The following is a 12,839-nucleotide window of genomic DNA, read 5'->3' on the forward strand; positions in this document are numbered from 1 at the left end:
CATTTTGGGTGTGACCCATTTTGTTAATAAGAGCGAAGTTAGGATTGAAAAGAGATATTTAATTAACCGCTCCTAACTCCAAAGAAATTGTTAAAACCGCTCTTTACGAAGGACTGCCTCGACCCTGCTCTTACTGAGTTTTGAAACGCCCTTAGATAATTTATGGCGGCTAATGTGACTTGTTTGCAGACCTGTTTACCAGTACGATTTAGGCGTATTTTGTACGCCAAATTATTATCAGTACGCAAATACGCGACACACGCACAAAATACGCATAAGAAAAAGTCTAGAATACGTTTTCCGGTGTTGGTGTGCTGATTACGGGATGGTACAACTGATACCGGTTTCGGTCGAAGGGAGATAACTATGACAGCGAGTCTTCAGCTGTGGAAACCTTGTTCAGTTGTTGGCACGTGCGATCGTCTGGACAATCGTGGCAAAATGAAGCGGTAAAATGTGACAGTTTCGGATGACTGTACCAAGTCTAAACAGCAGAAGCAGCAGATTTTCTTGGAGAAATATAAGAAAGAGCCAGGAATTGTGGAGTCTACTATGGGAAAAAGTCATGCACACTGCAAGTATTGTAAATCAGATTTCTCCGTTGTCCATGCTGGGAAATATGACATCGAATGACACTGCAGTTCCAAAACTCACATGGACAAGGTTGCTGCAAAGAAATCCGCTGAAAGCTGCCAAGGAATTATTAAGTTCATTCCCGCAAAGCAAATCCTGCCAGAAGAAAAGGCTGTAGTCCGTGCTGAAGCAATGTTTTCTGAGATGATTGTAAAAATGAACTTGCCACTGTCAACCGCAGATGTTATTTCACGAACTTCATCTTTTCATTATCAATCTGCTTGGAAGACACTGGTTATAATGTTATAAACTGACAGGTAAATAAAATTGTTTTATCCCTGTTGTATCGGAAGGAGTTAAATTCTGAAGATGTTCACAAGACATGCTATTCTTACACAAACACGTTTGCACCCACGGCCCACGTACGTTTTGCCTAGCCCATAATTATGGCTTTGCTTGCAAAGTACGCCAACTTTTTGAAAAATACACTTAACTTTTTGAAAAAGTACTCTTGCCTCAGGTTTAGGGTAAACAGGTCTGTGTTTGTCAACTTGCGCATCCACTGAACCAAATGTACCGGCACGGTTGGCCTAGTGGTAAGGCGTCCGCCCCGTGATCGGGAGGTCGTGGGTTCGAACCCCGGCCGGGTCATACCTAAGACTTTAAAATTGGCAATCTAGTGGCTGCTCCGCCTGGCGTCTGGCATTATGGGGTTAGTGCTAGGACTGGTTGGTCCGGTGTCAGAATAATGTGACTGGGTGAGACATGAAGCCTGTGCTGCGACTTCTGTCTTGTGTGTGGCGCACGTTAAATGTCAAAGCAGCACCGCCCTGATATGGCCCTTCGTGGTCGGCTGGGCGTTAAACAAACAAACAAACAAACTGGACCAAATGTGCACCTGGATAGAATAGATTCACAGTGGTATCTACATTTTCTGTAGAGCACGGCATAAGTCGGTAGTGGATCTCAGCTTTTATATGTTCAAGTAGTCTGGTGTGCATTCCTGTACACACATAACTGTTCAAAGTGTTGGCTGATCAACTGGTCTTAGTGTTGTTTCTGGAGTACTTTGGCTGTTCTTACTTTGTATGTTTTATTGTTCTTTTTTTTTGTTTTTTTAAAGTTATTGTCATATGTTGATTTGGTTGTTTTAAGAGCAGATGAACCACCATTTTCCCATCTATTGTAATTAATTGTATTAACAATAAATGGTCTTATGTTTGTGTACTTATTGTGAGTGGCCTTAGGTACAGAGTGATGTACTGTTGTTGTGTCAGGGGTACAGAGTGATGTACTGTTGTTGTGTCAGGGGTACAGAGTGATGTACTGTTGTTGTGTCAGGGGTACAGAGTGATGTACTGTTGTTGTGTCAGGGGTACAGAGTGATGTACTGTTGTTGTGTCGGGGGTACAGAGTGATGTACTGTTGTTGTGTCAGGGGTACAGAGTGATGTACTGTTGTTGTGTTGGGGGTACAGAGTGATGTACTGTTGTTGTGTCAGGGGTACAGAGTGATGTACTGTTGTTGTGTCAGGGGTACAGAGTGATGTACTGTTGTTGTGTCAGGGGTACAGAGTGATGTACTGTTGTTGTGTCAGGGGTAGAGAGTGATGTGTTGTTTTTTAAGGGGTACTGAGTGATGTACTGTTGTTGTTTCAGAGTGGAGGACAAGGTGTATGTGTCTGGCAACAGGAAGAAGTCCAGGGAGAGGAAACAAGGGAGGAGGAGGTAAGACCAGGCCCGATGTGCATGAGAAAGTTACCCACGGGGTTGGAGCCAGCTTCATAGTCCGATTGGTTGAAATCACAAGCAAACATCAATTTCGAGCAATCCGCGGCTACCACTCGATGGGCAACTTTCTTGTGCAATCAGCCTAGTTCTCCAGCAACAGTCACAGCTGTTTGAAGTGTATCACTGTGAGAATCCCACCGATCAGAGCAAGTAACGCTCTTGAAACCTGAAATGAAGTGTTTCTTACGTTAAGTATGGTCACTCCACCTATTGTAGTTTGTCTGTGTGGTTCCTTTTAATCTTGTTGTCTTATTTGAATGTTCTTACGTCTTCTTTTTCTTTTGTTTTCAAGGTCAAGGTCGTCCTCTGAATCCAGGTCAAGGTCACCTGTTATATCACCTATGCGACCAAGGTCACCAACACCAGGTATAGGGTTGAGAGAGACGCCAAGTCCACCAAGATCAGCATCTATCTCACCCACAGCGTCACATCGACTTGAATTGAAAATTGTTGGTACGAAACCCATTCCTTGCTTGCAGAGATATGTGTGCATTTGTCAAAATGGTCACAGTATGCATGGCAGAAGAGCTGATGGTCACAAACAGGTTTTCCAGCAAAAAGTATAAAATACAAATATTGAAATGCTCTTTTCCGCCGTGGAATTAGGATATATTGATTGCTTTCATAGTAGAATCATCAAACATAACTCATCTACATGAAAATCATGATTTCATAATGAAAGGTAAATTGACGTAGACTTTGTGTCCTGATATCACACTCTTATTGTCACAGCTGTGATAATTTTGTGAGAATAACCTGTTGATATCTTTGTGTTTGTTTAATTATTTAAGAAGTGACCTTCCTGTATCCACAGTGAACATTTGTTACATTGTGTTTGTGCTGATCCTTGGCTGCTGATTTTCACACAGTAAGAAATCCACTCGTTGCACCGTTACTCTCATATTGGTAATAAGTTGCGATTCACCAAATCACTTTCACTGTTTCAGGTAGGAAAGACGAGGAAAGGTACAGGAACTCTGAGCGCAGGGTTGAATCTCGTTCACGCTCTCGCTCACAGTCTGGTTCTCCTGATCGACGAGACCGCTTACAAGGAAAATCAAGGTCACAGTCAAGGTCAGGATCAAGGTCACCTTCATCATCACCTGACAGAAAAAGCGGAACAAAGAGCAGTAAGAGAAGATCAGGTTCAAGTTCTGATGGGTCCATACACATTGAGGTTCAGCAAACAGTCCGCTCTGGAAAGAGGTCAAGGTCAGCTTCAAGGTCCAGATCTAGGTCAAGGTCCAGATCTAGGTCAAAGTCCAGATCTAGGTCAAGATCTACGTCAAGATCAAAGTCGCCTGAGGAACCACTGACTGAACGCCAGAAGGAATTAAAGAGACTGAAAAAGCAGTTGCAGGAACAGCAAGACCAGCAAGCCAGTGAATGGAGAGTGAGTTGTCATTGTGTGTCTCTCTTCTTCTTTGTTCATGGGCTTAGACTCCCACGTACACTCGTGTTTTTGCACGAGTGGAATTTTACGTGTATGACCGTTTTTACCCCGCCATTTAGGCAGCCATACGCCGCTTTCGGAGGAAGTGTGTGTCTCTCTGTCTTGTATGCCTTTGCGTTGTGCTCGTGTCTTTCTTTGTGTAAACTCTTCTTCTTCTGCTGAAACTCCCACGTACACTTGTGTTTTTGCACGAATGGATTTTTACGTGTATGACCGTTTTTATCCCGCCATTTAGGCAGTCTATAACCCACCGAACTCTGACATGGATTACAGGATCTTTTCCGTGGTCTTGTGCTTGCGTGTGCACACGAAGGGGGATAAGCCACTGGCAGGTCTGCGCATAGGTTGACCTGGGAAATCGGAAAAATCTCCACTATTAACCCACCAGACGGCCGCGGCAGGGATTCGAACTCACGACCTTCCGATTAAGAGGCCGACGTCTTACCACCCCGCCACAGCGCCCGTCTGTGTGAACTCTTGTCGTCTTTGCTGTTTTGTCATATGTGTGTGTTGGTATATATATCTGAACACTACAGTAAAACCTGAGTCTAGCGGACCCTTGTTGTAACGGCCACCTGCTACATACGGACAGTTTATCATGGTACGAACACGATTTCAACAATAACTAACCTTTAACGGGCGGACACCTGCCACTTACGGACGCGGACACGATTTTTCGGACCGTAGGAAGTGTAAACACTGTCACAAACGGACACAACGTACATAAAAACGCAACTTCGAAAACTCGACTGTTATGCAGTCAGTGCTCGGCAGCCGTAGCCGTAGCACAAATGGTTGTTGATTGGTTGTCCTGTCCCTTTTCTGACCAATCAGTGGCTTGTTTAGATGGAGACCCACTTTCGCTCACTCACTTTCGCTTTTCCGCATTGTGGATACAGTCACAACCAAAAGCAACAGTAGACTACTGTGTTTGAAAATGGAATCTCCGGCTCCAGCAGGAAAAAGAAAAGCGTTGACTTTAGAGCAGCGTGTCGCTGCCTTGAAAAAACTAGATAGCGGCCAATCATGCCGAGATGTGGCGAAGGAGATGGGATGTGGTAAAACACAGATCGCGAGGATCAAATCGGAAAAAGAAGACGTGATGAAGGAGTGGGAGTCAGGTGCGCGAATCGACCAAAAAACTGTGAAACGTCGGAAAACGCAATATGAAGACCTGAACAACGTGGTATGGGAGTGGTATGGCAACCATTTATCATTTACCACTCGTGACTCCCCCCTTCCCCCCTCCTACTAATCTCTCTCTCGATCTCTCTCTCTTTGTAAGCAATCGTTCGAAGGAAACAATAGTTAACACAGCTAAATTTTTGTTCCATGCATTTATGCTGAGACTAGAAAAACTGAATGAAACAAGAGCTGACCCAATTTGGTCGAGACACACTGCGGAATTTCCCGTTGAATGACTGATGAAGTCAGCTATTTTTAGCTTTGTGACGTCCGACTTGCGTGAGTTTGAATGCACAGTGTGTGTAGGGAACGGGGTAGGTGGGAGGGGGGTGGGGTGTTGTTGTTGTTGTTGTTTGCTACATGTATCATTTGTTTACTCACATTTTCAGTGAGTCTCATGTTCAATCCAATAAATACATACTACAGGACTGACAAAAAGTGTCTTGTTCATTTTACGTGCTCTTTGTAAAATATTGCCCCGGCCCCTCCACCTGTGAAGAAGGGACACCTGTCTAATAGGGACACTATTACCATTCCCCAAGGGTGTCCGTTAGAGACAGGTTTTACTGTAGTTGCTTTTGAAAGGGAAGCTTCTGGAACAGGACGAATTCAAAGATTTCTGTTCTGGGGCTTTATTGAAATATAAATGATCTTGTGTAGATGAATGTGACAGTAGTCAGTAAAATGAAAAACAAGCATGCAGTGGTTTACGTCTGAAGCGGTTGCCATGGTGCTGTGTTTCAGAGGATGAAGAGGAAGATGAAGAAGCTGAAACGACGACTGAGAGACAAGGAGAGTGGGGAGAAAGAGGACCAGCAGGGGGAGGAACAAACAGGTGAGGACACTTTTACCTGTATGTTGTACCTGTCTCAGCTTACTGCACTTTCTTTCGCTTGTCCCGTCCCTTGTGGTGCACGTCTGCTGTCCCGTCCCTTGTAGTGCACGTCTGCTTGTCCCGTCCCTTGTGGTGCACGTCTGCTTTCACATCCCTTGTGGTGCACGTCTGTTGTCCCGTCCCTTGTGGTGCACGTCTGTTGTCCCGTCCCTTGTGGTGCACGTCTGCTTGTCCCGTCCCTTGTGGTGCACGTCTGTTGTCCCGTCCCTTGTGGTGCACGTCTGCTTGTCCCGTCCCTTGTGGTGCACGTCTGCTGTCCCGTCCCTTGTGGTGCACGTCTGCTGTCCCGTCCCTTGTGGTGCATGTCTGCTTGTCCCGTCCCTTGTGGTGCACGTCTGCTGTCCCGTCCCTTGTGGTGCACGTCTGCTTGTCCCGTCCCTTGTGGTGCACGTCTGTTGTCCCGTCCCTTGTGGTGCACGTCTGCTGTCCCGTCCCTTGTGGTGCACGTCTGCTTGTCCCGTCCCTTGTGGTGCACGTCTGCTGTCCCGTCCCTTGTGGTGCACGTCTGCTTGTCCCGTCCCTTGTGGTGCACGTCTGCTGTCCCGTCCCTTGTGGTGCACGTCTGCTGTCCCGTCCCTTGTGGTGCACGTCTGTTGTCCCGTCCCTTGTGGTGCACGTCTGCTGTCCCGTCCCTTGTGGTGCATGTCTGCTGTCCCGTCCCTTGTGGTGCACGTCTGTTGTCCCGTCCCTTGTGGTGCACGTCTGCTGTCCCGTCCCTTGTGGTGCATGTCTGCTGTCCCGTCCCTTGTGGTGCACGTCTGCTTGTCCCGTCCCTTGTGGTGCATGTCTGCTGTCCCATCCCTTGTGATGCACGTCTGCTGTCCCGTCCCTTGTGGTGCACGTCTGCTGTCCCGTCCCTTGAGGTGCATGTCTGCTGTCCCGTCCCTTGTGGTGCACGTCTGCTGTCCCGTCCCTTGTGATGCACGTCTACTGTCCCGTCCCTTGTGATGCACGTCTGCTGTCCCGTCCCTTGTGGTGCACGTCTGCTGTCCCGTCCCTTGTGGTGCACGTCTGCTGTCCCGTCCCTTGTGATGCACGTCTGCTGTCCCATCCCTTGTGATGCACGTCTACTGTCCCGTCCCTTGTGATGCACGTCTACTGTCCCGTCCCTTGTGATGCATGTCTGCTGTCCCGTCCCTTGTGATGCACGTCTGTTGTCCCGTCCCTTGTGGTGCACGTCTGCTTGTCCCGTCCCTTGTGGTGCACGTCTGCTGTCCCGTCCCTTGTGGTGCACGTCTGCTGTCCCGTCCCTTGTGATGCACGTCTGCTTGTCCCGTCCCTTGTGGTGCACGTCTGCTTGTCCCGTCCCTTGTGGTGCACGTCTGTTGTCCCGTCCCTTGTGGTGCACGTCTGCTGTCCCGTCCCTTGTGGTGCATGTCTGCTTGTCCCGTCCCTTGTGGTGCATGTCTGCTTGTCCCGTCCCTTGTGGTGCACGTCTGCTGTCCCGTCCCTTGTGGTGCACGTCTGCTGTCCCGTCCCTTGTGGTGCACGTCTGTTGTCCCGTCCCTTGTGGTGCACGTCTGCTGTCCCGTCCCTTGTGGTGCACGTCTGCTGTCCTGTCCCTTGTGGTGCACGTCTGCTTGTCCCGTCCCTTGTTGTGCACGTCTGCTGTCCCGTCCCTTGTGGTGCACGTCTGCTGTCCCGTCCCTTGTTGTGCACGTCTGCTGTCCCGTCCCTTGTGGTGCACGTCTGCTTGTCCCGTCCCTTGTGGTGCACGTCTGTTGTCCCGTCCCTTGTGGTGCATGTCTGCTGTCCCGTCCCTTGTGATGCACGTCTACTGTCCCGTCCCTTGTGGTGCACGTCTGCTTGTCCCGTCCCTTGTGGTGCACGTCTGCTGTCCTGTCCCTTGTGGTGCACGTCTGCTTGTCCCGTCCCTTGTGGTGCACGTCTGTTGTCCCGTCCCTTGTGGTGCACGTCTGCTGTCCCGTCCCTTGTGGTGCACGTCTGCTTGTCCCGTCCCTTGTGGTGCACGTCTGCTGTCCTGTCCCTTGTGGTGCACGTCTGCTTGTCCCGTCCCTTGTGGTGCACGTCTGTTGTCCCGTCCCTTGTGGTGCACGTCTGCTGTCCTGTCCCTTGTGGTGCACGTCTGCTGTCCCGTCCCTTGTGGTGCACGTCTGCTGTCCCGTCCCTTGTGGTGCACGTCTGCTGTCCTGTCCCTTGTGGTGCACGTCTGCTGTCCCGTCCCTTGTGGTGCACGTCTGCTGTCCCGTCCCTTGTGGTGCACGTCTGTTGTCCCGTCCCTTGTGGTGCACGTCTACTGTCCCGTCCCTTGTGGTGCACGTCTGCTTGTCCCGTCCCTTGTGGTGCACGTCTGCTGTCCTGTCCCTTGTGGTGCACGTCTGCTGTCCCGTCCCTTGTGGTGCACGTCTGCTGTCCCGTCCCTTGTGGTGCACGTCTGTTGTCCCGTCCCTTGTGGTGCACGTCTGCTTGTCCCGTCCCTTGTGATGCACGTCTGCTCGTCCCGTCCCTTGTGATGCACGTCTGCTGTCCCGTCCCTTGTGGTGCACGTCTGCTCGTCCCGTCCCTTGTGGTGCACGTCTGCTTGTCCCGTCCCTTGTGGTGCACGTCTGCTTGTCCCGTCCCTTGTGGTGCACGTCTGCTTGTCCCGTCCCTTGAGGTGCACGTCTGCTTGTCCCGTCCCTTGAGGTGCACGTCTGCTTGTCCCGTCCCTTGTGGTGCACGTCTGCTTGTCCCGTCCCTTGTGGTGCACGTCTGCTTGTCCCGTCCCTTGAGGTGCACGTCTGCTTGTCCCGTCCCTTGAGGTGCACGTCTGCTTGTCCCGTCCCTTGTGGTGCACGTCTGCTTGTCCCGTCCCTTGTGGTGCACGTCTGCTGTCCCGTCCCTTGTGATGCACGTCTGCTTGTCCCGTCCCTTGTGGTGCACGTCTGCTTGTCCCGTCCCTTGTGGTGCACGTCTGCTTGTCCCGTCCCTTGAGGTGCACGTCTGCTTGTCCCGTCCCTTGAGGTGCACGTCTGCTTGTCCCGTCCCTTGTGGTGCACGTCTGCTGTCCCGTCCCTTGTGGTGCACGTCTGCTTGTCCCGTCCCTTGTGGTGCACGTCTGCTTTCACATGACATTCTGTCCATATCGGGCCGGGGGAATCGATTTTCCTGGCTGCAGAGAAAACTACACTCGCTTTTTCCTATGTACACTGTAACTCAGTAGTCTGCATTGGATTGGAAGAGCAAGCTGCCTAGTTGTAGGTATAGTGTGTGAGTGTGTGTGTGTATATACATAACGCACCCTTTTTTGACTCACATGCGAAGCAAAAGTGAGTCTATGTACTCACCCGAGTCGTCCGTCCGTCCGGACGTCCGTCCGTCCGTCCGGAAAACTTTAACGTTGGATATTTCTTGGACACTATTCAGTCTATCAGTACCAAATTTGGCAAGATGGTGTATGATGACAAGGCCCCAAAAAACATACATAGCATCTTGACCTTGCTTCAAGGTCAAGGTCGCAGGGGCCATAAATGTTGCCTAAAAAACAGCTATTTTTCATATTTTTCCCATTTTCTCTGAAGTTTTTGAGATTCAATACCTCACCTATATATGATATATAGGGCAAAGTAAGCCCCATCTTTTGATACCAGTTTGGTTTACCTTGCTTCAAGGTCAAGGTCACAGGAGCTCCTCAAAGTTGGATTGTATACATATTTTGAAGTGACCTTGACCCTGAACTATGGAAGATAACTGTTTCAAACTTAAAAATTATGTGGGGCACATGTTATGCTTTCATCATGAGACACATTTGGTCACATATGATCAAGGTCAAGGTCACTTTGACCCTTATGAAATGTGACCAAAATAAGGTAGTGAACCACTAAAAGTGACCATATCTCATGGTAGAAAGAGCCAATAAGCACCATTGTACTTCCTATGTCTTGAATTAACAGCTTTGTGTTGCATGACCTTGGATGACCTTGACCTTGGGTCAAGGTCACATGTATTTTGGTAGGAAAAATGTGTAAAGCATGTGAGTCGTATGGGCTTTGCCCTTCTTGTTTGTTCTTGAAAGCAAAGTAGAGACAGCGAGGAGTAGTTGATTTTTTACCATATGCTTCTTTTCTGTCATGTTCATTGTCAGCTTTGAAAACAAACAAAAAGGATTAAGATTGCGGTTGCAATGAGCAGTATTTTCTGATTTTTCATTACATGCTAATTGTGCGTGTATATTTACCTTCAATTTTGCAGAGGAGGAAGAGGGACCCATCGTGACCCCACGTCTGCTACAGCTACGACGCACATTACCTGAGCTGCAGCCAGCGGAGGAGGTCCTGGCTCGCTTTTCTGACGACGGCTGGTACTACAGAGGTACGTCATACAAAGAGAGAATTTTAAGTTTTACGCCAGAAGGGGCATATTTCCGGGTGTTACCCCGACTTTAGATGAGATACCATGCAGTTGTATGTGTGTTTAGGTGTACCTGCATTCCTCCGAAAACGGCGTATGGCTGCCTAAATGGCGGGGTAAAAAACGGTCATACACGTAAAATTCCACTCGTGCAAAAAACACGAGTGTACGTGGGAGTTTCAGCCCACGAACGCAGAAGAAGAAGAAGGCGTACCTGCACACAACTCAAAACAACAAGCAGTTTGGGTATTGATTTTTGGCGATGTGTTCAAGTTCTTATCCCATGTAAAAGCACAGCCAGATCTGAGATGGTCAGCCTTAAACTGTATGATATGTACTGTTTGATATTAACTGGGTGAAATGTACTGTTGATTTATAACTGTATGATATGTACTGTTTGATAGTAACTGGGAGAAATGTACTGTTGATTTATAAAATGTACTGTTGATTTATAACTGTGTGATATGTACTGTTTGATATTAACTGGGAGAAATGTACTGTTGATTTATAACTGTGTGATATGTACTGTTTGATATTAACTGGGAGAAATGTACTGTTGATTTATAACTGTGTGATATGTACTGTTTGATATTAACTGGGAGAAATGTACTGTTGATTTAGTTTGATATTAACTGGGAGAAATGTACTGTTGATTTATAACTGTGTGATATGTACTGTTTGATATTAACTGGGTGAAATGTACTGTTGATTTATAACTGTATGATATGTACTGTTTGATATTAACTGTGTGATATGTACTGTTGATTTATAACTGTGTGATATGTACTGTTTGATATTAACTGGGAGAAATGTACTGTTGATTTAGTTTGATATTAACTGGGAGAAATGTACTGTTGATTTATAACTGTATGATATGTACTGTTTGATATTAACTGGGTGAAATGTACTGTTGATTTATAACTGTATGATATGTACTGTTTGATATTAACTGTGTGATATGTACTGTTGATTTATAACTGTGTGATATGTACTGTTTGATATTAACTGGGAGAAATGTACTGTTGATTTAGTTTGATATTAACTGGGAGAAATGTACTGTTGATTTATAACTGTGTGATATGTACTGTTTGATATTAAGTGGGAGAAATGTACTGTTGATTTATAACTGTGTGATATGTACTGTTTGATATTAACTGGGAGAAATGTACTGTTGATTTATAACTGTGTGATATGTACTGTTTGATATTAACTGGGAGAAATGTACTGTTGATTTATAACTGTGTGATATGTACTGTTTGATATTAACTGGGAGAAATGTACTGTTGATTTATAACTGTGTGATATGTACTGTTTGATATTAACTGGGAGAAATGTACTGTTGATTTATAACTGTGTGATATGTACTGTTTGATGTTAACTGGGAGAAATGTACTGTTGATTTATAACTGTATGATATGTACTGTTTGATATTAACTGGGTGAAATGTACTGTTGATTTATAACTGTATGATATGTACTGTTTGATAGTAACTGGGAGAAATGTACTGTTGATTTATAACTGTGTGATATGTACTGTTTGATATTAACTGGGAGAAATGTACTGTTGATTTATAACTGTATGATATGTACTGTTTGATATTAACTGGGAGAAATGTACTGTTGATTTATAACTGTGTGATATGTACTGTTTGATATTAACTGGGAGAAATGTACTGTTGATTTATAACTGTGTGATATGTACTGTTTGATATTAACTGGGAGAAATGTACTGTTGATTTATAACTGTGTGATATGTACTGTTTGATATTAACTGGGAGAAATGTACTGTTGATTTATAACTGTATGATATGTACTGTTTGATAGTAACTGGGAGAAATGTACTGTTGATTTATAACTGTGTGATATGTACTGTTTGATATTAACTGGGAGAAATGTACTGTTGATTTATAACTGTGTGATATGTACTGTTTGATATTAACTGGGAGAAATGTACTGTTGATTTATAACTGTGTGATATGTACTGTTTGATATTAACTGGGAGAAATGTACTGTTGATTTATAACTGTGTGATATGTACTGTTTGATATTAACTGGGAGAAATGTACTGTTGATTTATAACTGTATGATATGTACTGTTTGATAGTAACTGGGAGAAATGTACTGTTGATTTATAACTGTATGATATGTACTGTTTGATATTAACTGGGTGAAATGTACTGTTGATTTATAACTGTATGATATGTACTGTTTGATAGTAACTGGGAGAAATGTACTGTTGATTTATAACTGTGTGATATGTACTGTTTGATATTAACTGGGAGAAATGTACTGTTGATTTATAACTGTGTGATATGTACTGTTTGATATTAACTGGGAGAAATGTACTGTTGATTTATAACTGTGTGATATGTACTGTTTGATGTTAAGTGTGAGCATTGTACTGTTGATTTATAACTCTGTGATAATATGTACTGTTTGATTTTAACTGTCCCTGCAGGCACTGTACAGCAGAACTTGGGAGACCTGAGTTACATCGTGGAGGACGCCACAGGCTACGTGGAGCGCATCTGGAGAGAGGACATTATCTCCGACTATGATGACAAGGCTCCTGCACTTACTGTAAGGCTGCTTTC

The 12,839-nt window shown here is 45.9% G+C and overlaps 1 protein-coding gene across 4 annotated transcripts in view; it reads left to right on the top strand.

Moving 5' to 3' along the window:
- LOC138969384 (von Willebrand factor A domain-containing protein 3B-like) overlaps window positions 1–12,839 on the top strand; it is a 95,547-nt gene that overhangs the window by 74,639 nt on the left and 8,069 nt on the right. For all 4 annotated transcript variants that reach the window (XM_070342162.1, XM_070342164.1, XM_070342163.1 and 1 more), the window contains 6 exons: window positions 2,232–2,300; window positions 2,656–2,816; window positions 3,311–3,756; window positions 5,746–5,836; window positions 10,088–10,207; window positions 12,704–12,825. In XM_070342162.1, coding sequence (XP_070198263.1) covers window positions 2,232–2,300; window positions 2,656–2,816; window positions 3,311–3,756; window positions 5,746–5,836; window positions 10,088–10,207; window positions 12,704–12,825 — 1,009 coding nt within the window. The remainder of the gene's footprint in view (window positions 1–2,231; window positions 2,301–2,655; window positions 2,817–3,310; window positions 3,757–5,745; window positions 5,837–10,087; window positions 10,208–12,703; window positions 12,826–12,839) is intronic.

Source organism: Littorina saxatilis, linkage group LG6 (assembly GCF_037325665.1).
Source record: "Littorina saxatilis isolate snail1 linkage group LG6, US_GU_Lsax_2.0, whole genome shotgun sequence".
NCBI classification, from domain to species: Eukaryota; Metazoa; Mollusca; class Gastropoda; order Littorinimorpha; family Littorinidae; genus Littorina; species Littorina saxatilis.